Source organism: Nicotiana tomentosiformis, chromosome 7 (assembly GCF_000390325.3).
Source record: "Nicotiana tomentosiformis chromosome 7, ASM39032v3, whole genome shotgun sequence".
NCBI lineage: Eukaryota > Viridiplantae > Streptophyta > Magnoliopsida > Solanales > Solanaceae > Nicotiana > Nicotiana tomentosiformis.
In genome coordinates, this window is record NC_090818.1 from 4,711,540 (window position 1) to 4,736,554 (window position 25,015).

General features: G+C 36.9%; 4 protein-coding genes across 4 annotated transcripts; 2 read left to right on the top strand and 2 right to left on the bottom strand.

The window, feature by feature from the left end:
• Nucleotides 1-2,644: 2,644 nt before the first annotated feature.
• LOC104087631 (pyruvate dehydrogenase E1 component subunit alpha-3, chloroplastic-like) lies at nucleotides 2,645-6,417 on the top strand. The gene is made up of 3 exons (XM_009592163.4): nucleotides 2,645-3,139; nucleotides 4,087-4,867; nucleotides 5,886-6,417. The coding sequence occupies exons 1-3, from the start codon at nucleotides 2,894-2,896 to the stop codon at nucleotides 6,161-6,163; spliced, it is 1,305 nt and encodes a 434-aa protein (XP_009590458.1). The 5' UTR covers nucleotides 2,645-2,893; the 3' UTR covers nucleotides 6,164-6,417.
• Nucleotides 6,418-7,491: 1,074 nt separating this feature from the next.
• LOC104087632 (F-box/kelch-repeat protein At1g16250) lies at nucleotides 7,492-12,676 on the bottom strand. The gene is made up of 3 exons (XM_009592164.4): nucleotides 12,489-12,676; nucleotides 10,532-11,107; nucleotides 7,492-8,203 (listed from the first exon to the last, which is right to left on the bottom strand). Exons 1-3 carry the CDS (start codon nucleotides 12,500-12,502, stop codon nucleotides 7,630-7,632), a joined length of 1,164 nt encoding a protein of 387 aa, XP_009590459.1. The 5' UTR covers nucleotides 12,503-12,676; the 3' UTR covers nucleotides 7,492-7,629.
• Nucleotides 12,677-13,525: 849 nt separating this feature from the next.
• On the top strand, nucleotides 13,526-18,663 carry LOC104087633 (RCC1 domain-containing protein RUG3, mitochondrial). The gene is made up of 6 exons (XM_009592165.4): nucleotides 13,526-14,138; nucleotides 14,890-15,029; nucleotides 15,536-15,730; nucleotides 17,481-17,609; nucleotides 17,692-17,847; nucleotides 18,007-18,663. Exons 1-6 carry the CDS (start codon nucleotides 13,606-13,608, stop codon nucleotides 18,198-18,200), a joined length of 1,347 nt encoding a protein of 448 aa, XP_009590460.1. The 5' UTR covers nucleotides 13,526-13,605; the 3' UTR covers nucleotides 18,201-18,663.
• A 2,222-nt stretch (nucleotides 18,664-20,885) lies between these two features.
• On the bottom strand, nucleotides 20,886-22,694 carry LOC104087634 (DNA damage-repair/toleration protein DRT100). Its single transcript, XM_009592166.4, has one exon. It carries the CDS (start codon nucleotides 22,394-22,396, stop codon nucleotides 21,143-21,145), a length of 1,254 nt encoding a protein of 417 aa, XP_009590461.1. The 5' UTR covers nucleotides 22,397-22,694; the 3' UTR covers nucleotides 20,886-21,142.
• Nucleotides 22,695-25,015: the final 2,321 nt, after the last annotated feature.

Genomic DNA, 25,015 nt, shown 5'->3' on the forward strand with positions numbered 1-25,015 from the left:
CTCAATATAATCAACCGCGCTCACTGGGGGTGTGTACAGACTCCGGAGGGGCTCCTATAGCCCAAGCACTATCATAAGCCAGATCCAGGCATAAATCAATATAACATGCGGCGGCGTGCAACCCGATCCCATAACTGTCACTCATAATCAGACTCTCGGCCTCACTCAAACATCAATCTCTCCAGTTTCACTCACGGGCTCACAATGTCATGAAACTAGCCCGACAACAATAATATGATGTATCAATAAATAACAACTGAGACTGAGATATGATATGAATGCATGAATATGACTGAGTACGAAATATCAATGAAATCAGTGAAATGACAGCAAGAAACGACCACTATGGGTCCCAACAGTATCGGCATAAAGCCTAAACATGATATCTAGCATGATTTACAACTCATTTACTTTATCGCATGGTGAAAACACGGATATTAACAAAATAGGACTACTATACAGTACCATGAAAACAACAGAGTCCCAATTCACTTAGTGCACGCCCACACGCCCATCACCTAGCATGTGCGTCACCTCAATACCAATCACATAACACGTATTTCGGGGTTTCATACCCTCAGCACTAAGTTAAGAATAGTTACTTACCTCAAACAAGCTAATACCAATGCCAAGCAAGCCAAGCGATGCTCCAAAGATGTCATCACGCGCGTTCCGACCTCCGAACGGCTCGAAACTAACCAAAAACAACTCAAGTACATCAAATAATGCTAAAGGAACCAATCCCGATCAAAAAGATCAAATCTTAAATCAAAAGCCCAAAATCGGCCAAAAGCCCAACCCAGACCCGCACCTTGGAATCCGACAAAATTTATAAAATTCAATAACCCATTCAATTACGGGTCTAACCATACTAGTTTCACTCAAATCCGACTCCAATTCGATGTTCAAAACTAAAAAATTCACATTATGAAACTTTATGCCAAAACCCGTAATTTTCTCTTTAAAATTTACAATCCAATTACCAAAAACGAAGGTAGATTCATGAAGAAAAAACCAAAACCCTGGATTTTTATAGCTTCTGCCCAGCACTTTCCGCATTTGCAGACAAATAGTTGCATATGCGGTAACTGTTTCGCTTTTGCGACCACAACTAATTAGCTGGCCCCTCGCACCTGCAGAACAATTTCCGCTTCTGCGCACTCGCAGGTGTGCCTCCTCCTCCGCATATGCGATGACCTCCAGCCAAGCCTACTATGCTTCTGCAGCCAATTGTCCGCATCTGCGCCTACTCTTCCGCAGATGGGGAAACACCAGAACGAGAAATCTTTAGCAATGCAACATGAAATGAAAATGATTTGAACCCCGTCCGAAACTCAACCGAGGTCCCCGGGACCTCAACCAAATATACCAAAAAGTCCCATAACATAATACAGACCTACTCGAGGCCTCAAAACACACATAACAACATCAAAACGATGAATCACACCTCAAATCGAAATCTATGAACTTTAAAACTTTAAACTTCCACAACCGATGCCAAAACCTATCAAATCACGTCATATTGACCTCAAATTGTGCACACAAGTCACATTCGACATTACAGACCTGCTTCAACTTCCGGAATCGGAATCCGACCCCGATATCAAAAAGTCTACTCCCGGTCAAACTTTTCAAAATTTTCGCTTTCGCCATTTCGAGCCAAATTTAACCACAGACCTCCAAATCACAATCCAGATGCGCTTTAAGTCCAAAATCACCCAACGGACTTGCCGGAACCATCAAAACTCCGTTCCGGGTTCAAATGCTAAAAAAGTCAAACTTGGTCAACTCTCCCACTTTAAAGCTTCAACAATGAAATCCATTCTTCCAATTCGATTCCGAATAACCTGAAAAATCAAAATCGACGATTCACATAAGTCATAATACATCATACGGAGCTACTCATGCCCGTAAACTACCAACCGAAGTACAAATGCTCAAAACGACCGGTTGGGTCGTTACAGTTCATTAGCGGGCAACTTTGATCCTCATTAGCAATCACTCTCTATTCAACAGGTTTTGGTGAGCCCTACTCTATTCCGGGCTTTATGTCATCTTACTTTGTATTTTGTACTATGAGGGATAGCCGGGGCCTTGTCGCCGACACTTCCATTCTTCACTTCTGTTGTACTTAGAGGCTCCGTAGATACGATGTGGGTGGTATTCGATGTTAAGAATTGAACTAGAAATATTAGTATTTGACAAACATATTTTTCATTATATCTATAAACTTGTAATAATTTGAAAATTATAAATGAAACTGCTAATGAAAATAAAATGGAAGTTACTACTGAAATCTTTTCAATGTTTAATCTCCTCTTTATTCATGAATGAGTTTGGGTAGAAAAAAATCTAACAGGCTTGCTCATTCGGGTTCACTCGGTTGAGCGATGGTCTCGCTCCTCGATTGCGGGGCGTGACACCAAACCTTTCATTCATCTTGTGGAATATGATTGAAAATGAAAATCTATAGAAGAAAACTCATAAGCCATGCCCAGTAAAAGTGGAAGTTACACATACATCTGATAAGTGATAAGAACAAATACGCATTGATCTTAGCCAGAAGACCAAGAAAAATATAATGCTTATAATACTAACAAATAAAATTTCACTATAAATCATATAAAATTGATACTATTTTTTTGTCAAACCAACTATGCCCACAAAATAGAAAGGCAAAATTAGGATGACAAGAAAGCTAAGCACCAACTGAGCAGCCAACGCTCCTGACGGTTATTTCCACACTTTGGTTTCTCCTCTCCCATTTCTCGTTTTCTCCGCACTTTTCACTTAACCATTGATTATATAATTCAGCACATTTCATCTGTTTAATAGAAACAGCAACTCCATTTTTTGATTTTCTTGTAATTCATTCATCTGTGTCTCCAAAAACATGCCGACGGCTTTTTCTGCTACAAAAGTTTTGCAACCTTTGCCCTTTAATTCTACTAGATCTGCTGAAAAGCCCCTTTTGATCCAAAGCTCATCTTTTCTTGGATCATCATCTTCTCATAAGCTTTCTCTCAAGAAGCCTTTTTTGCCTCCTAATTGCCAGCGTCGATCCAATGCAGCAGTTGTTGCTGTTTCTGATGTTGTTAAGGAAAAGAAGTCCAAGTCCAAATCCTCTCTCTCCAATCTGGTACTTTGCATTTTATTGATTTTTTTTGTATTGATTTTGGCTTTACAAGCTCAGTTTTTATTTGGGTCATGCAAAAGATTCGTGCTTTTTGGGGATTTTACTCAGTTATTTGTGTCTGGTTTTCCGTCTAGTTGATTGGGCTAAAGGGGCCTGCATTTTCTTAATGTAATCCCCATTTTTGGGATAAATTTGGCATTTGCAAGCTCAGTTTTCATTTGGGTCATGTTCATTTTATTTACTTTATTAACTCCATCTTATAAGTGGTGTCTATATGGCTATTTAGTGCTAGTTTCTTTAAATTTCTCATATAACATTCCTGTTGCTTGCTAAAGATTCATGCTTTTTGGAATTTTAAAGTGTTTAAAACGTTTTTGTGTGTTAATTTTGTGCTTATTCTCCATTGAATTCTCGTATGACATTGTAGTTGTTTGCAAGATTTGGTCTTTTTGTGATTTTACTCAGTTATTTGTATGTGTTGTTCCATCTAGTTGATTGAGCTAAAGGGTCCTGCATTTTCTTAATTTTCATCCCAATCTTTGATAATTATGACATTTGCTAGTTCAGTTTTCATTTGAATCATGCAACTTTTGACCCAGTTGTAACTCGTTATTCTAAGTGTTTTTATTATGGCGATTTAGGTCCTATGCTTTCTAGGAGTGGTTTAGCCTTTCACAGATATATGCATTTAGAAAATACAGAGAACTTCTAATATTTTTTATTTGTATTTCATAATACTCGCATGATGCGAGTTAAAATAGAATAACATGGTTAGTATGGATTCATATAGCCGACCCCAACTTGTTTGGGATTGACCGATTGAGGAGTAATAGTAGTTGATCTAGTGCTTACTATTCTTTGAATTTCTCATATAGCATTGTAGTTGTTTGAAAAGAATCGGGCTTTTTGTGATTCTTACCCAATTATTTGTGTCTGCTGTTGCATTTTAGTTGATTACTAAAGAGGAAGGATTGGTACTGTACGAGGACATGGTGCTGGGAAGAGCTTTCGAGGACATGTGCGCCCAAATGTATTACAGGGGGAAAATGTTTGGTTTCGTGCATTTGTACAATGGACAAGAAGCTGTCTCAACTGGTTTCATTAAGCTGTTGAAGAAGGAAGACTCTGTAGTTAGCACTTACCGTGATCACGTCCATGCATTGAGCAAAGGTGTCCCAGCTCGTCAAGTGATGAGTGAGCTATTTGGAAAGACCACGGGCTGTTGCAGAGGCCAGGGTGGATCCATGCACATGTTCTCCAAAGAGCACAATGTTCTTGGTGGTTTCGCTTTTATCGGTGAGGGAATCCCAGTGGCTACAGGTGCTGCATTCACTAGCAAGTACAGAAGGGAGGTCTTGAAGGAGGCTGATTGTGATCATGTCACTCTAGCCTTCTTTGGTGATGGTACTTGCAACAATGGCCAATTCTACGAGTGCTTGAACATGGCCGCGTTGTGGAAATTGCCCATTATCTTTGTTGTTGAGAACAATCTGTGGGCAATTGGGATGTCCCACTTGAGGTCTACTTCTGATCCTGAAATTTGGAAGAAAGGTCCTGCCTTTGGGATGCCCGGGGTTCATGTTGATGGCATGGATGTGTTGAAGGTGAGGGAGGTAGCAAAGGAGGCTATTGGAAGAGCTAGGAGAGGTGAAGGTCCCACTTTGGTCGAATGTGAGACTTACCGATTCAGAGGACACTCTTTGGCTGATCCAGATGAGCTTCGTGACCCTGGTGAGTGTTCCATTTTCCTTTATGTTCATTTTTTTAGATATGGAAATAAATTTCATTAAAAAAAGGGCAAAACAAGGAGTATACCAAAAAAGTAGAAAACCTTACAAAGGAGTATACCAAAAAAGTAGAAAACCTTACAAAGGTGTGTAGCCGGTAATAAAAGGTCCATTTCCCTTATTTTCATTTGGTAAAGTATTGTAAATTCCTCCCATTTACTTGTATTATTATCCATTTATCCTCAATCCACTCGTTGCTGTTCTACATTACCGCTGCTTTGGCATCTGTGGTACCTGACAATGAGCGTAGTCCACGTTTTCTAAGGTTTTGAAGGTTCAACAGTTAGTACTTAACAGAGAGCTATTAGTCTATCAAATTAACAATAGGCAGCTTGTCTGAAAACTCGTTAAATGTGTTTTGACTACCCCCTGGGTTTTTGTGTAGTGAATTATGTCAGCAACTATAGAATGTAATAGCACATTAGCCGACCACTTCTTTTAGTAATATGTCTGTACTAACTATTATGACATGGCGAATAGGAGGATATTAGCATTTTGTACGAGAAGCTTCAAGTTGGCTGGTTGTGTGAAATTTTTTGAAATGGTGATTTATGTGTGAGCAACTGAGTAAATGTTACCTCGATAAAGTGTGTGGAGTGAAGAGCACTTCCTATTTGATTATTTCTAGTTCCTTTATGCTCAAGCACATAACACGAAGTATCTCAGGCCGGGGCATCGCCAGATGTATTCTCTGATGGAGACATACCTCCAAAAACAAAGCAAACAAAACACCAGAAAAAAAGAAGCGTATGTAGAAATGATGTAGGATTTTTTGAAGTACCATGAGAGAATGAGCCTTTATTTAATAAAGTAATAAATTTCATTAAAGAAAGGGGAAAACGAGAGAATGAGCCTTTTAAACTCTATTATCTTATTTTTGTTGCACATGTACCCTTATACGTTGTCCACTTTTTGGAGCAAATTACTTCATTTCTTTGACATTAATTTGTTCGTATTGGCAGCTGAAAAGAATCACTATGCCACAAGAGATCCTATCACTGCCTTGAAGAAGTATATGTTTGAGAACAACCTTGTCAGCGAAGCGGAGTTAAAGGCCATAGATAAGAAGATTGATGAGTTGGTTGAAGAGTCAGTTGAGTTTGCAGATGCAAGCCCTGTTCCAGCTCGTAGCCAGCTGCTAGAGAATGTATTTGCTGATCCCAAGGGCTTCGGAATTGGGCCCGATGGAAGGTACAGATGTGAGGATCCCAAGTTCACTGAAGGCACTGCTCATGTCTAGTTATCAAAGCTGTGCTGTGGACCTGCTGCACAAGATGGCTTTCTGTAGTTGATGAGAAGCAGGTTTTCATTAATTTAGTAATTATTGATAGCACCTTCAACACATGTATCGATGTCTTTCCTATGAGAAAGATCTAATGTGTTTTAGTTACTTTATAGTTTCAATTTTGTTCAGGGTGATGTTCTCTTTGTCTTGGTCATTGTTTCTTAGTTCTACTATTCATGAATGACAAAACCTTAAAGGCCTTGCATTCATCTTTTTGTATGTTCAATGGTTGTGAGCATCATCTAGTCTCTTGGCATTCTGTCTGGTTAAATTTCTTTTAGCTACTTTGACTGTGCGGTCAAACTTAACTCTAGTTGTTGCATCCTTATAAAGCTGGGGATGAGTTGTCTACAGGAGAACCAATTTGGAGGGTGCTATTGTTTTGAATATTCGTTATTTGATGTATGTTGTTGATATACCAGTATTTATGTGGCTTGGTCTGTATCATGTAGGTTTTTTACTGGTCTTAGTTAAGCAGAATAAAGAGTTGTATGGGATTCATTAAGAAGAACTCTAAGGTGTTGGATGGACATGCATGGTTTTAGCAAAGAGCATGCATTCGCGCGTGTTAATGCTCATTCCATGATCTATCTGTATTGCTGAAACTGAAAAAAGGAGACTAGAGTTCCTGTGGACTTGATGAAAAGAAATTCTAGTGGATTAGTTGACGTTTATGACTCTTGAATCTGAGGTATTCTACTGGATTAGTAAACAATGTGGCACATGTAAACTATTTTCTAGAGCTGTAACTCTTTTCCATAGTTTTGGAAGGTGGAATTTCATAGTCATAAACAATGGACAATTGCATCGTGCATTTTCTCATCTTCCTGACAAACAACAGACAGAACTCTACTTGGCCTATTCGCCCAGGAGAAATAAGAGTTTGATTCAAATTTTAGAACTGAAGCACTCAAATTTGAAGTAAAGAGTATCTCAAATGTGTGAAAGCAATATGCATGTTGAGGTTGATGAGTTTTTAAAGCCAATGGAATGTATGTACAGCTAAAGAAAACCAGTGGATGTAACTCAGAACAGCAGAAGAAACCCAGTATATGGAATTTGAGAGAGTACATGTCTGTCCGGAAAGAGGAGAAAGAGTCATTTCCACGGAACTTTAAACACTAATAATAAACATTTTTGTCATACCATAAAATACAACATAATCAAAGACCTCTATGCAATCTTCCTGGATCTCTGTCACTCCTGTCTATTGTTTACAAAATTTGGCTGAAGGCCAGCAGCTTTTTCGTCAAAGTTTTAGAACGTCACACTCACACTGCTAGTCAGAATTAATTTGCAAGAATGTTCATGTCCGTTGGAACACTTTCATACCTTTTTAATCGATCATAAAAGCGAGGCTGCAATGTGCTGTCTTTGTTACATAATTAAAAGAAAATCATAAGCACATAGACGACAGAACCTTAAATCAAAGATCTTGTTTCCATGGATGCACAACCTAGTATGGAGCCCGATGCAGGCTTACACATGGGTCTGGTCTCCCTCCACCTTAAAGGTAAACTCAGTGGGTTGCACACTCTAACTGTGCTCAACTTCACAATGTTAAACTTCCCGGTCCCAGTTTCTTCCCATCGCAGCACTCTTCCTCCCAAAACATAAATTTCATTTCTCAGTGCAGCAAATCCATAATCAAAGACCTCTAGAGGCCGTGGATGGTCAGGTAGAATCACAGGAGGTACCAAACCCCTATGATGCCACTCACCGTCTTCCACTTCCCTAGTTTTGACAGAGCTCCCGCCCCAATCAACAACTGTGCATATATGACCACCATCAAGCACCTGAATTCCCAAATGCATAGCCCTTGAAAATGGCCAAATATCATCTACACTCAGCCACGTTTCATCGGATGGATCAAAAACTACAGATGTCTCCTGCTCTAGTAGCCCAACAAGGTCCGTCAGAACATAAAATTTACCCTCGAACGATAGCCCTATGCAATCCATCTGGGGACTTGGCAAGGGTGGTAGGTCTTCCCACCTGCAAAATCTAAAAAGTTAAGAAAAAGAGTACTGCATAAAACATAATTTAACTGCTAACAACAACAACAACAACAACAACATACCCAGTATTATCCCACACTATGGGGTCTGGGGAGGGTAGTGTGTATGCAGACCTTACCCCCTACCTTGTGAGGAAAACATAATTTAACTGCTATCTTAGGATATTGTCAAATGAGATATTAGCCCATTCTTTTGCTTCCCAAAAAAAGAAGGATTAAAAGTTAGAATCAGAAAGGAACATTTTCTATGATAAATTAACATGACCACCTAAGTTTCTAAAAACTATGACCCCTATGGCAAATGTAGTCAAAGTGATAAATATTACCTCGATCTAGACTACTTATAAAAGTTCCACTGATTTTCTTGAAAGCTTAATTTGGACATAATGAAGCTGGAAAGGAAATAAAGAAAAAAATTCTACCATATAAAAATTAAGACCACAAAAAGCGGCAAAACTAAATTTCCGTAAATGAAAAAGGAAAGTTACATGGATACTCCAATAGAAAAATAATTTGGCAAAGGAAAACAAAATAGAACAATGTAGATTCATTTTGAATTCAAATTTGTATTCTAAAAGCTGGTAAATTATCAGCAAGTACCCGGATGTGGTGATAAATGGGAAATTAGTTCCACTGCATCTTTGCGAGGGAGGTACTATAAACAATGATTACCACACTATGGACGGGTGTGAGTGAAAACTTAGTCGACCACATAAGCACCCCAATGTGGTATTAAGATATAAAAAGGCTCTTTCATCGTAACGATGATGATGGTAAAGAAGCTAGTCCAAGAGGCTTGAATTCAGATAGGTGGTTGGAACATAGGCAAGAGACTATGTGGACAGGGGAAATGACTAGAGACATCGACAACATAGGCATGAGATAGATAAAAATAGGAACTGAAATCATTGTGAAACCAGGACATAAGGATAAGGTTGTTCCATCAAATAATGTGGCTCATCATCGGGTGGTGTCGGATCCTCCAAAAGTAGTTTATTTTCGAAGGATCCGACACGGGTGTGGCAGCATTTTGGAGAGTCCGCGCAGTATAGCCATCAAATACCTTCCTTTATGAGAAAGCAACTTCGCAAAATATCTTATAATGTTTTCACTATCACTAATAGGCTTGTAACCCCTTAGTGTTCGCTAGTCCCTCTTTCTTTCCCGTGATAACAATAAAGGATGCACGGAATACAACACGGTCTCTGTCAACTCTTCCTTGATCGTACTCTATCATTGTTGGAAGAATGCCAAGGTGAAATCATCAAGTCGGGGGTGTTCACTTCCTCTTCTCCGATGGCCCTCCCCAACCAATCCCTCCTACCTTCACCTATTTGGTTAAAGTCTAACCCTCTAACTTAAGTCTCCAAGTCACTCCCATTCAAAACAAAGTTTCATAGCACCCATAATTGCCGCCTCCATCTCTTCCTTACTCTCATCCAATAATTATGTATTATTTCCTATTTCATGACATATGTACACATAACTTAAACCCAACAAGTTGAACGTTCCCAAAATCTCCTTTTCTTCCTCTTTTCCTACAATTGCAATAGATATATGGCATAATATATCTGATATTTAAGGTTGCCACTTCAATACCTTCTTCTGCATAGCAGTAAGAAAACTTATGGTCGTACATGGGTTTTTTAGTTAGTATCTTATGACCGATCATATACATATATATATTTTTAAAAAGACATGAATTCGCATGAATACTTCCACTGGTTAACTTTTTTTCTCTGAGACTATAAATCGTCAGCCTCTAGCTGAAAAGCTGCTAATCAAATTAAGGTGATATGTGCATAGAATTGTCAAAACCAGAAAACAAGTGACCTGTAAAGGATAAAAAAATATTAACTTCAACAGAGGAGCGAGCGGTGTACTTGACCAAAGTGAAAATGAAAAAAATGGCGAAACAGAAGCTGAAACGAAAAACTAAGTTAGCAAAAAATGCAGAAAGAAGTGAAAAAGTTAAATACAGTCTGGTTCACAAATCATTTTCTGCATACTTTCAATTTCTTCCGCTATATTAGTTATACCTAGCCCCTGAAACAATTTGATAATCTCGAAAACAATTGGTTAACTTGTGGACCAAATAGTAGCATGATAAACTATTTAAATATTGTCAATTTCATGGATCCTTTGCAACTTCAATGGTCCATGTTTTACCCTTATCTAAGCTTAGTTCAGTATTCAAAAAGCCATATTTCCTTATACACTTAAAATGTGCAAGGGAATGTTTGACCTAGTTAATTAAATATTGAAGTAAAAGCAAATCAAATATTCCATAAGTTTCTAATACATACTTGTCTGTCAGAGGATTATAAACTTCAACAAGAGCAAGCCCTCCTCTCGATGATGTGTCGCGCCCTCCAGCTACATAAACCTTACCAGAGACAACACTGCAGGCGAAGTGAGAACGTGGTGTTTTCATACTTGTAACTCTTCTCCACTCTTTTCTGAAAGGATCAAATTGGAAAACTTCATTTGTTGTCAGGGCTTTTTGACGGGAAAACACTTGATCACTTGCTTCATATGTGCCGCCAATCAGAAGAAACTTATTCGAGACACAAGCACATGAGAAACCAAGGTGCTTCTGTTTAGGGTGGCTTGTGGGTACCCTGGGCAGAGGGTGCCACCTATCAGCTTCAGGATCATAAGCAATCCACTGATTCTCAGATCCTTCGGTCAGAACAAACAACCAGTTTCCGCACCATCCTTCTCTAGCTTTGTAATTGGAATATTCTGCACTGTGGAACAGCTTCCTCCATTCTCTACATACAGTTTCGAGAATACCATGATATCCATGTGATATCATTGCTAGACATCTCAATGCCAAATCATCTGGTAATCCAGGTATTATCGATTGATGAATTGTCTCCCTACAGAAAAGTTACCTCAGAAATGAATCAGGGTATGAAATAGAGATGAAGGAAATAGCATGCAGAGGTCAGGATTTGAAACGCAACATTGGAGCATGAGATGTACAGTGCTTTTGACTACATATCACTAAAGACTTTCTTAGCATTTAAGATGACTTGCACAAGAAAGTCTACAAGTTCAAAGAGTCAGTTTTGAGCTTAGAGAAGTTGTAACGAGGGGCACAATAGAGGCAAAATGATGGCAATAAAGTACTGCAGTCCAAAGTACTACAGACAGGAAAAGTTTCCTTAATTGAAATAAAGTAAGGAAAAAACAAAAGGTGACGAAATAGCACACCAAAAAGAACAGATATGAATAGATGGGTTATAGCAAAAACGAGCTCCATGATTTGAGCTACTTCATACCAACAATCTATCTCGAAGAAGCTACTGTTGATTTTTGTAATATACAATCTTTGATTTCATTAGACTTTTGATGAAGGATTTCATTGGACTTGAAATATAGAAGATTTACAGCAAACTTACTGAAAATCTGTGACTCATGAAACATGAGAAAACTTGGGTTAACTATCCAAGCTTCCCATGGCAATACATTAGATAAATCAGATTATGCTTTCTACCACTTAAAGATCCATCAATAACTATATTCATTCTCAAAAAGAAAAAAAGAAAAATCATATTTCCAATTTAAGAGAAACTACTGGAAGAAGACTCTTGATAGAAAAAGAACTGAACTGTTTCCGAGTTTTTAATAAGCATCCAGGTAGATTTCCTCCATATAGAGGCCGCATTGGACTGCATCTCATCAGAAGAGCCACAATCTGCAGCCCATTTTGTACTAATTTATCACCAATCAATCCGTATCTGTATTCACTGTTCACATGACCAATTAAACTACATGGATTTAAGTTACGGACACTGACAATATCAAGATTTTTTTTATACCATCAGTGAATCTCACCTTTAAAGCATGTTAGTTACCATTTTTATCAGATTCTTAATTAATGCTCCTCAATCGATTTACCTGTAATTATTCCAAGAGCTTCGACAAAAACATAAATTTCAAGCAAACCTCAGTTAATGTACCTCAATGTAATTAAAGAGCTATAAACAACACCACACTTTCCTTACAAGAGGGAATCTAAAACTCAAAGTCAGATAATGAAGCACTCACCATAACATAAAAACACACACAGATAAATGATAATCCATCAATCAAATGAATTTCAGATATCTCTTTCTTTCTTTGACCCAATAAGTGTAAACCCATTTTAAATAATATTCGCAAGACTATCCTTTACAATAAAAAAAAACCCAATGCTTTAAGGAAAAGTCAGAGCTGAAAAACAAATACAAAGTGATGATATGGAGATTTTCTTACATTAATGAGGTCATTGGCTAAGAGCTCATAATTTCCGAAGAAATGATTACTCAAATGATGGACAGAGCAAATGAAGCTTGAAATGGGTCAAGAAATCCAGCTGGTTTAAAGGTTTTTTTTTTATGTAATTAGTGTTGTTTCTGGATGCTGCATCCAATTGCGATTTCACACACCTAACACACTACAACAAGAAGAACGAGACTGACTTTCTGGTGGTTATTATAGAAAGAGTGCTTATATTTTGTTTGGGTTTATCCATGTATTTTTCTGAGACCATTTCCGACAATTTAAGACTAAAGGAAAAAGAAAGGTTTAATACACAAAATAGCACCTGAATTTGTACTGTTTTGCAAACTTGACCATTAACTTTTAGTTTTCTCAAATAAGTACGTCTAGTTGACAAAAACTATAAGTTTAAATTTAAATGCTTATAATCCTATGTGTTTCTCACCCTAGCTGATATGGATATTGTGTTCATGTTAGATCTCATAAGATATACTATCATTAATCTTCAACACGTTATTCAAAAAATTCTCTACTGTACTCTCAAATTATAGATGCTTAGAATAGGATTCTCCTCTCTTTAACATTGCTAATTGTAATATTTGAGAGGAATAATATTTGGTATATTTAATGAATTCTATGTTTCTTATTTTTCTATAGATTTTGTGTACATTAGTTTTTATTAAATTTACTATAAAAGTATGCGATCAAATACTTGGATAAGTGAGGAGTTTCGATGGATTTTGAGTACGAGTTCAAAGAGGTTATTTCATAAATGATCACTCAAATTACTTAATTCATAAAAAATATTACCTTTGTTTTTAAAGACATTCTGTGATAGTTAAGCAAAATTGAATATTTTTTTAATAATAAAAATAGTTTACTGAACTTCATGATATTCGTGTAAAGTTGAATGACTTTTTTGTAATAAAAACTAATTTAGTAACTCTTTTGTAATTAATTAAAAGTTGAGAATGCAAAGTATCAAATATGTACAAAGAGTAGGGGTGAAAATGCACTTTTTCTGCAAAACGGGAGAAACACTGAGAAAACACTCATAAACTGAAGAAAGAGCAGCTGAGCAACCAGTGTTCCGCCGACGAGCCAGAGGAAGATGCTATCATTCTATTACCACACTCGTCGTCGTACTCTTCCCACTTTTCTCCGGCGGCGTCACCTTTCTTCTTCTTCTACTTCGTCCAAAGTTCCTCTTCTCTGGAAATCTGAAATCACTGATTCTTCCGAATCAATCACCACCGTCCAATTATATTCCTGGGGCCGTGGTGCTTCCGGCCAATTAGGTGGTGGTATTGAAGAAATACGAATTTATCCTTCTCCTGTTGCCTCATTTTCTCTGCCTCCTACTTTCCGTTTATCTTCTCCTATTCCTGGTCGTCTTCCTTCATCTAATAATGTGGGAAATGCTGACGTGGAAATAGGAATTTCGTGTGGGCTTTTCCATTCAGCTTTATTGGTTGATGGGAATTTATGGATTTGGGGTAAAGGTGATGGAGGTCGTCTTGGTTTTGGTCATGAGAATCCTGTTTTTGTTCCTACTTTGAATACTAATTTGGGTTCGGTGAGAAGTGTTGCTCTTGGGGGGCTTCATTCTGTTGCTCTTAACTCTCTTGGCCAGGTCTTCACTTGGTCAGTACCAATTCCAACTATGGTTAATTAATTTTTCACTTCATTTTTATTACTTAACCATAGTTGAATTCAGTAATTTGGGTGGTTCTACTTCATAAATAGTGCCTTTACTTAGTTTTGTTTGTTAACTAGAAAGGAATGTGGAGAAAGGTTGAATTTTGATGCTTAACTGAAAAATCTGTTTTTAGTCTCTTATTTTCGAAAGCAGCTGCTTGCTATTAGAACTGTGAATTTCAGATGAATAAACAAATTCAATGGCTGCACGAGCAAACGTGTAAACTTTCTTGATTAGTGTTCCGTTGTGTAATAATTTTTTGCAAGCTGATAAGGCAATAAGATTTTCCTTGTGTAATTGTATCGTAATCTCTTTGTAGTGTGGTTTCACTTAGTTTTGTGAGATAAGTATGAATGAATGTGGAAGTACTGAAGTTTAAGGTAATCTGTTTGCTGAACCAAAATATTCCTGTTCAGTCTATATTCTCTTTGTTAAGACAGTTGTTGCCTCTTATTGTTTTGGTTAACTTAAGTTGAAGGAACACACAGAATGGCTGCACAAAAAATAGACAAATGAACGAGTAGAGTCATGGATTTTTCCATTGAAGAGTTTGACATAAGTATTCTAATTCCTTTAGTGGAAAGAGAAATGATATTTAATTATTGATGGCAAATATTTTGAACTAACTGATAAAACCAGATTCAGTAGTTTTGTTCATTATAACTTGATTCTTTTATGGAAAAATGAAGTTTTCAGGGGTTACGGTGGCTTTGGTGCTCTTGGTCATACAGTTTATCATAGAGAGCTGGTTCCTAGATTAGTTGAGGGCTCTTGGGATGCAGAAATATGCCACGTTGCAACCAGTGGGACACATACAGCTGCTATAACAAAGTCAGGTAGGAAATTCAAACATTTTCAGGCTTCGCCCTTAACCATGTAGAGAGAAAGTGTGTTATCATCCTTTCTTATAGTTATGTTTTTTGGATTGTTTGATTTAGGTTTTTTACTTCTATCAGCTGATTCATCATAAGTAGTTATAATTGGATTACTCATTTGGCAATAAAGTCACTTCTTTCATTTTGAACTCCATTTTACTCCATAAATCTGGAGTTATCCAGATGCTAGTTAAAAAAGTTCCTAATTGCAAACTATTCTTTAGAAGGAAAATGTACCCAGAAATGTGGTGGTAGGAGATTGGAATATTTATCATTCATCTATAATAAAGAAATATAAATTTCTATTTGATAACCTAGATATTCGCTTCCCAACATGAGATTCGGTTGTAAGGTACTTACCGTTCTAATTATTGCCTTTTCTTTTACTCAATTAAATTTAAATGTGAAGTATAGTGTTTATTCTTTTCCTTTAACTCAGAGTTTAAATTTTTAGTTGTTATCATTAGGTGAGCTTTATACTTGGGGCCGAGATGAAGGGGATGGTCGATTAGGCCTTGGTCCAGGTCGAGGCCCAAATGAAGCAGGTGGTCTTAGCATCCCTTCAAAGGTAAACGCACTTCCTGTGAGCGCAGCTGCTGTTTCATGTGGTGGTTTTTTCACAATGGCACTATCTGAAGAGGGAGAGCTTTGGAATTGGGGAGGTAAGATACTATCGCATTTTTGAGAATTATCTATTATAGGAGAGCTTTGGAATTGGGGAGGTAAGATACTATCGCATTTTTGAGAATTTTCTGTTATAGGAGAGCTTTGGAATTGGGGAGGTAAGATACTATCGCATTTTTGAGAATTTTCTGTTATAATGCTTTTGAAGGAAGTCAATTTATTGAAAGGAAGGTGGTGTTTTCCGGGCTACACCATTATTTATGTCTGATGTTTATCAAAAAGATTAAAAGGGATGTTTTCTGCTGTGTTTCTTTTATCATACTCGAGTACTGGAGCGTAAAGATGATTTCACTGTGAAGGCAAAATATGGCATTGATGTTGTCTTATTTTCTTTATTGCAATTTAAGTGATATATTAGTCTTAATCGAAATGCCTTGCATGTGTTTCAATGATATTAGATAGCAGAAAACTTCTCTTATATTACAGCTAAGGGTGGTTACCACACGGGTTGGACTGAGCTGGTCATGAGAAAAAACCACCCGTCCAGTTAGTGGGACGGGCTGGTTAGTGGGCTGGCATACCGGGCTGGGTAATTCCGGGTTTTAGTGGGCCCGTCCGGGTTCGGGCCTATTCGGTTCGAACCGGGCCAGGTTTATTATTATTATTATTATTTTTAGTGTATTATGTTTTCTTGTTCAATGTAATTGATACTTAAGTGTTTGCAAACTTCTAAATAATAAAATAAGTATTGTAAGACATAAAATTAAACTTTTAAAGTTCAAAGTTTAAACTTTAAAGTGTTAAATTTGAAATTTGAAAATTGAAATTAAGTGGCTACATAAAATTATTTAATAAGACCAACATGTAAGGATCAAACTTCAAAGGCTTTCAATTTCATATTTTCGTTGCATAATAATACTTCAGATTAACTTATCTAATAAACTAGCACATTAAGCTTAAATAAGTCTAATAAATTCAAAATAACACAAATTGTCTCAAATCAACTTAAATACGAATTCCTGAAGGACGCTCAAGACAACCCTTGATATACCTCCTTAAACCAGATGTGCCCTCCCACTTTCGACGAATATTTAAGACTCGACCACGGTTCTTGCACTTTACTTTGCGAACTTCTTCATTTTCTTCTACCACCTTAAAGTGTTGCTAAACATGTGAACGCACTCTAGAAGCACGGGGCATGATTTAACTTTAACCTAACAAAAATGGTAAACACACTTCACTTGATAATTGTAATTTTGTAGTGGCTACCGTAAATAATTGATAAAACTTGAAATATTAATTAATTGAGAACTTGAGAGCAATAAGCAATTCAATAATCAAGAGGAAATTGAGAGAGAATTAGAGTAGAAGAAGAGAACAAGTTGTGAGAAAAAACGAAGAAGATGGGGGCTATTAAAATTTTTAAAAAGCTAAAAATATAATTTATCAAAAATATAATTTATCAATCACTTGAAAAGTAGAAGACATTCTTTGTACCAAATAAGAGTTATAACATTCATATCTGTTGCTCTTAATTCCAACAAGTTTAGTGCCCCAAAAGTCACTTCCATAATAATGAACCAGACCTAGAAACAAACTTGATGAAGTATCAAGTCTTGTACTGTGAGTTCTATGATAGAATTTGACTGTCTGGAATACGCCTGGTGATTCCAGTGTTGATCTTTTTTCTCTATTTTTTGGGTATACTTTAGAACATCTTATTGCCTATTATGTAATCTCTCTTTTCTGAATAACAGCAATAACATTTTTGGGGATTTCTTTTCTCAGCCAACTCGAACTATGAGCTTGGAAGAGGTGACAAATTACGTGGTTGGAAACCACAACCAGTTTCAAGCCTTAAAGGTGTTCGTGTTGTTCAGATAGCTAGTGGGGGATATCATTCTCTAGCTTTGACTGGTAACATACAGTGAAACTAGTATATCTTACATGCATATTTGTATCTGAAATACTTATGTTAGAAAGTATCCTTTACTCTCAGATAAGGGAGAAGTGCTTTCATGGGGTCATGGAGGCCATGGCCAACTAGGTAATTCTTCTCTTCACAACCAGAAAGTGCCTATCCCAGTTGAGGCTTTGACCCACGAGAAAGTCATCTATATAGCTTGTGGAGGTTCATCATCAGCAGCTATAACTGGTAAACATGTCACAATTGTTCTGATCCAATTGTTACCACTTCCCATCACTGCTTTAGAGACCTGCTGGTCAACGAGCGATGTTCATTTTTCTTGCATATTTAGCTTATTGTACAAAGGATGTAATGTTGTTGGCTAATGATTAATTTTATTGGTGACAGATGGTGGCAAGCTATACATGTGGGGCAATGCACAAGATTGTCAACTGGGGGTTCCCGGACTGCCGGAGAAACAGTTATCTCCTATTGAAGTCAAGTTTCTCATGGAGGACGATGGACTTGGGAACCATAACGTGCTTTCAGTAGCCATTGGGGCTTCTCATGCCATGTGCCTGGTTTCCAGGTCAGGTCACTGAAAAGGTTGAAAAGGATTCAGTTTGGTTCAAGAATTTTATAAGGACTCAATAGAGATAGAGCAGTTTTCTGCAACATTTTATTTGGTAAAATACCAGGAAAATTTTAGAGTTTAGGCCCTAGGGGACGCTGATAGTCCCAGGAACTTTATTTTCGCCTATCAAGAGATCTCCACAGTTTTGTGCGCTTTCTTGTCTAGTACTCCGAAATAAATGTTGAGTTGCTTGTTAGTCATCAAAGCAGCAACTAGGACTAGGACTACATTGTACGTGTGCCTTTCACAGGCTTATCATTGACAAAGCAGCTTCTAAGCTCTGAATGTTGTATCCGCTTGATTAGCTCTCTTGAAAATAAGGTTTCCTTTACATGTTGATGCTAGGTTTGTTAGTGGTGAACCTGAGAGACAGAAAAGAATACCTATTAAGGCTTTAGCATTTTTGTGTATAGATGCTATTTCATTTTTCATTGCGCCGAGGTAGGGGTAAGTTATGCATGTACACCAGCCTCCCCAGAACCTCACTTGTGGGATTTCACCAGGTATTTTTACTATTTTGTTGTTGGTGAGTTAGTGTTTGAAAAGCCCATTTTGATGATTAACTATTTACTTGGTTTCTACTCCTATTATTGTTGATTAAAAATGTTACTGAGCAGTGGTGGAATAGTTTGAAATTTTAGTTGGTGGAAGCTTAGTGATCTTTTGGTAGTCAAGTCATCTTACCATTGTCAGACCGACAGTTCATTCTTTTCCATGAGCTATTGCATTAATTCAGTGTCAAGGTTTACAGTAACCAAAAATTTGCTGAAGATTTTCTATAATTGTGTTTAAAGGCTGAACTCTCACTTCTTATATATATCCTTCCCGTTCCCCCAATTTGACACTCAAATTCAGCATTAAACTGGGTAACACTTGACTTACACCAAAAGAGAAAATATCACTTAACCATCAAAATGTCTTTACAAAAACCATGAAAACGTATCCATGATACCTCATATTGAACGTACGATGTAATACATTCTACTTTTCACCACTTCTAGTTTATTCGATGGTGCATGGTTTTCTACTAGTCAAGGTAATTTAAAGGAATATAGGTAAAAAGTAAAAAAAATCGAACTCTATTGTAGACAAACCCAAGTATTTAAGTGGATTTTTCGGGCTATCAAAAGAAGCAAGAAAAAGTGAAATATATAGGATGGAAGAGGACATGGAAAATACTGTTGGCAAAAGTTTTAAGGGGTCGTTTGGGTGAGTGTATAAGAATAGTACGGTATAAAGTGTGTTAGTAATGCAGTGATTAGTAATGCATGAGTTAGTTATGCAAAGATTATTTCTTATCCACCGTTTGGTATGACGCATTAAAAACTACATGCATTGCATAATGTTTAAAAAAATTAATTATTTACAAATATGCCCTTCATATTCTTTAGCTTTAAGGTATTTTAAGGATAATTTTATCTTTAACCATGCTAATGCATGTATTAATAGCCTTTGTATTGCTAATACCATAGTTTGCTATGTATTAGTTATACATAGGATAATATCTAATATGTTGTATAACTAATACTTGCATTAGTAATATATATGTTGAAAAAATGTACCAAAGCATGCGTTATTTTTTTTAATGCATCGTAACAAACGACTCCTAAGAGTTGATATTATGAACAGTATGGGTGTTCACGAGTGGTGTATTCGAAGTTTGGTCCCTCTGAATAATAGAACACTACAAAACTGCAAGTAGAAAGTATACCGTCGTCTTCCCTGCATCATAACTTGTGTTTCTTTTTGACTCGATGCACGCTTATTGAATAGTTGCCCCTACATGAACTCTACGTGCTTCTATAAATGATTATGGTGCATCATTTCCTTTCCTCCCTCTTTATTACTTCTTTATGACAATAAAAGAGTTGTGGTGTTAAAAGAGCTACGTATTGTGGAGTCTAGTCTCACTTGGACTAGAGAGGGAGGACTAAACAACTTTAAGGGTCGAAAGGTCTTATTAGAGGCAGAGCCAGAATTTTAATTATAGATTCTGAAATTGAGAACGACATCTTCAAGTGCTAATGACTGAGTTCTATCTTTAATATTTGACATATTTAATGAATTTTTAATATATATATATATATAGCATTTGAACAAAAAATATTAGGTTTGACTAAATCCTAGCTCGACTTCTATCTCCACCCTAAATCTTGTAACAAAATAGTAGTTGAATCGGGTGGCCCGATGATAGTAAAACCGCTACTAATTCAAGCTTTCGAGGATGATTAAACTCGTAACTTCATGAGCTAATTTTTAGGGTATAATAATAATAATACGATTTTTTATGGTGAGCCAGAGGCCATTGTCGTTCTCAAAAAAAAAAAATGAAGAAAAGAAAAATACATGTTCAATTTCCTATAGGATGAGAGTAGGACGACCACAACAACAGTCAATTCTTTTAAAATGCAAAAGCAAGCCAATTGTTTGACCAACTCGGATCCTACAATGACCAAAAAAAAGACGATTAAAGTAAACATTATACTCTAGTTTTTGACGCCCAAAAGGATTAAAACTTCTCTGACCATCAAAACGTTAAGTTGTCTGTTCTTGTTAAATTGGCCAAAAATATCACTAGTTCTAAGAGTGATTAAAAGTTTAAAAATCACGAGTTCTCATTTATATACGAAAATTTATAAAGAAACTCTTATCAAATTTCACAAAGTTGGTGGATCTACTGCATAAACAACGTCAAAATTTGCTCAAGTCAAGAAGATTACAATTGTTCAAACTAGTAACTTTAGCCTAAAAGAGACTAATTTGAACAGAAAAAAAAAAGAAGAAGAAGTAAAACTTAACCAATCAAAATATGTATAACGTACTCCTATAATATGTATCATGTGCTATATGCTGACAATAATTGAATATTTATCTTCTAAATCACAAATGGACTAAACTCAAATTTTTAATTTATGCCATGGAAGTATTAAAAGCAGAACACTGATTGGCCGGTCTTGAAACCTCTTCGCCGGCGCTAGCAGGACACGCCATGAACTCCACCGGCAGCGGCGGCACCATACAGTTGTACGACAAACACAACGCTACTGAATCCGGCAATGATAATCCCGATTCTACCGGAAATCCAGAAATATAATTATGTTGTAAATACAGAGTTTTTGTATTTCCACTGTAAACACTCTCCACGTACTCTTTTGGAACTTCTCCGTTGAACCGGTTGTTGTTAAGAAACAAAGTTTCTACTCCGGCGAGAATACCAGTGAGTTTCCCGGTTAGCGAGTTGTGACTCAGATCCACGGTGGATCCAGAACCGTAGACGGCGGCGGTTGACGGTGATAGCGGTAGTTGTGGGACCCCTCCAGTCAAATAATTCCGTTGGAGGAACATTGATGACAACGTGGAACGGAAAAGTGATGAAGTGATGGGCCCACTGAAACGGTTCATGCTTAAGTCGAGGTACACTAACTCTGAGAGTGATTCGAGTACGTTGAGTGGTCCCCACAATCGATTTCCTGATACCGACAGATAACGGAGCGTTAACGGCATACTTTTTTTCAACATTCCCGAGAACTGGTTGTTACTCAAATCCAAATGGAGTAATTCCGCCGGCAGTAACCGAGGAATCTCGCCGTTGAGTTTGTTGGACCCGATAATTAATACCTTCAGCTCAGTTAACCCGGATATCGAACCCGGGATTGTTCCAGTGAGTTGATTATGACTCAAATCTAGCGTATGAAGATTCGGGAGCGTGAAAATGGAAGTCGGAATGGAGCCAGTAAGGCGATTGTTAGTGAGAGAAACCACACTGAGGTTTTTGAGGGTTCCGAGTTGGGAAGGGATCGGACCGGTGACAATGCCGGCGCAAAGAACAAGCTGAGTTAACTCGGAGAGATTAGCAATAGAAGGAGATAACGTACCGGCTAAGCCGGGCGAATCAGAAAGGCCAGAGCCAAGGGTAAGAGAAGTGACACGTCTAGGAAAGAGGGAATTGGTAGAGCAAGTAATTCCAGCAAAAGTGGAACATGGGTCTGAAGCAGTGAAATCCCAGCTAGTGAAAAATGCATTTGAAGAAGAAGGATTTATGTCGGTAAGGCTGTTTTTAATATCACGTAAAGCAGATAAATCAATAGGATTGAGTCCTTGTGCTTGTTCTATAGTTGAGAGAAGGACAAAAAGAAGCAACAAAAGGAACAACTTCATAGCCATTTTGTTTCTTGTTTTTACTTCTTTTGGTAGCTTTCTGTTGTAGCTTTTTGAGTAACTGAAAATGGAAAACAGGGAGGGTCAAATAGGAAGAAGAAAGGAGGAAAAAAGTAGTGTTGTTTTTACAAAGGAAATATGGTGGCTGAGTTGTCAGATTCCTTAGTCACACTCACTCTTATTTGTGCTCATGTGCACGCTATGGGGATAATGAAAAAGAAATATGAGGTCCTAGAAAATGTAGTGGGATATTTCTCCGGCAAAGGAGAGAGAGAGGGGGGGACTGAAATTGGTTTACATGAGGTGGGAAGGAGTAAATTTTAGAAAGAGAAAGAAAAGTAAATGAGAAAGAGCTGTGGAAATTATTATGGTTGGGGCCAACGGTAAAATCTGTTACCAAACAATATTACTCCCTCAGTTTCAATTTACCTATTTCTTTTTTAGTCCGTTAAAAAAAAAATGACCCTTTTATAAATTTGAAAATAATTTAGCTTAAATTTTTAATTCTACCCTTAATGAGAAGCTTTTATAACCACACAAATAATCTGGACCCTTTTTGACTTGTTTAGGACCATAAATTCCAAAAGTCTTCGTTTTATCTTAAACTCCGTGCCCAATCAAACAAGTCACATAAATTGGAACGGAGGGAGTAGTAAAATTATCGTCTAAGGGGTCGTTTGGTTAACTTATCCCAGGATTAATTATCCCGAGATTACTTTATCCCAAGATTATTATCTAACTCTTTTATAAGGATAAAAATTACACTATAATCCCGGGAGGATTAGTTATACCGTGATTTTATCCCAATCAAACGTGGAATAAACTCATCTTAAATTTAATCTCTTGATTAATAATCCTTTATTTCTCGTACCAAATGAGCCCTAATGATGTGGTGAGATGGTTGGATGAGCTTAATTAATTTGTGTTCTCGGATTTGAGCCTTGGAATGAAAAATTTCTTGATAGACATGCTCTACTCCCCTTGATGGGTCTACTCGCATGCTGGGTCACAAGCAGAAGTCTTTGTACGAATTTAGTCGAACTCAATAACTTTTGGTCAAACAATATATTTGTGTTGACAATTCAATAAATACGTATACATATAAAATTTATAAATTAATTGTTAACACTTAAAATTATCATTCTAAAATTCAGAACACATAAAGTTGAAATGCTATTTCCGTCTCTGTTCGCATGAATTCCAATTAGTAAGGAATAGTAAATTTTGAACCAAAATAGCTATTACTAGTTACTAGTAAAAAGAACAAAAGTCCTAGGAAGTAAAAGTTAGTTACCAGACCTAGGAATGTAATGTGGACAGTTGGAGCACTTGAATTGAATAGGGTCAAGATTCAAGAGATGTTTTTAAGATCCCAACCCCAACCAATTAGTAGGGGGAGTCGATGTCACAGCCAGTGGTTACTCATCTGGAGAGTGGACCACCGAAATTATGTATTGTACAGTACTAACATAAAAGCAGAGAAATTGTTCTAAGTTTGAAAATGCTGCCAAAAATGAACACAACTCAGGGGAGTACCACATTCATTCTCAGTCTGCTACAACATATCCGTGAGCCAATGGTTAGTACATATGGATAGAATTAGGATCAAGTAACTTAGAGCCAGTTTTAACATAAGAAATTTTTTCCTTTTTTTCAAAAAAAATTTACTTTTTTCCGAAATCAGCGTTTGTTTATAAAATTTCCAATTTTCACTGGAAGATGCATTTTGAAAATTTTCGAAAATTTTAAAAACTCCAAAAAGCTATTTTTCAAATTTTTCAGTCAAATCACTCACAAAACTTCAAAAACAACCCAAAATTATATTCATGTCCAAACACAACTCTAAATTTCAAATACCATTTTCACTTGAAAAAATTTTTCTCCCTATTTTGAAATTTTACTATTCTTATGTCCAAACGCCCACTTAGATATACTTTAAAACGGAGATATCTGCGAGGTAAGAAAGTATGAGAATAACAATAGAGGGATAAGGAACATATTTGTCTTTATATTATCCCTTACATGTGCCAAAAATTATATTTGCTTTCATTAATTGAGCTTATGTATACGGTAGAAACCGAGCTCATCTATTATGTGACAGATCGGGGATGAAACATAATGGATTGAAGATCGACCCTGGGTTCCATCGAACCTAGGCACGAGGTTAGAACATACGTCTTCAAAATTATCGAGTCCGTAACCCCGAAACTGACCACAACTCCGAATTAGCTCGAGAAAATGTTATCGAATCAAAATAACGGAAGACCGAAATATCCGTAACCGGTCGGATATCACAGCGAAAATCTCAACACGTATCAATGAAACCGATTAATTAATAAATCATGAGATTTTTTTACCTTATATAGAATTGTACCTAAAGTAGGACTCCTCTACTATATAAAGGGGGTCTGATTATTTGTAAAGTACATTGTAACACGCACCTCAAAGCAATAAACTATTATTTCTAGTCATTATTATCTCATCACTCTGTTCCGGCACTGATTGCAACATCTTTGACTCGAGGGTGACCAACCTTCAAGGCCAAGATTGTCCAACCTGTGGTTTGCATTTATTTTGTATCATTAATTTCAATTTGAATCTGATTTCTCATTTTGTATCAAGTTA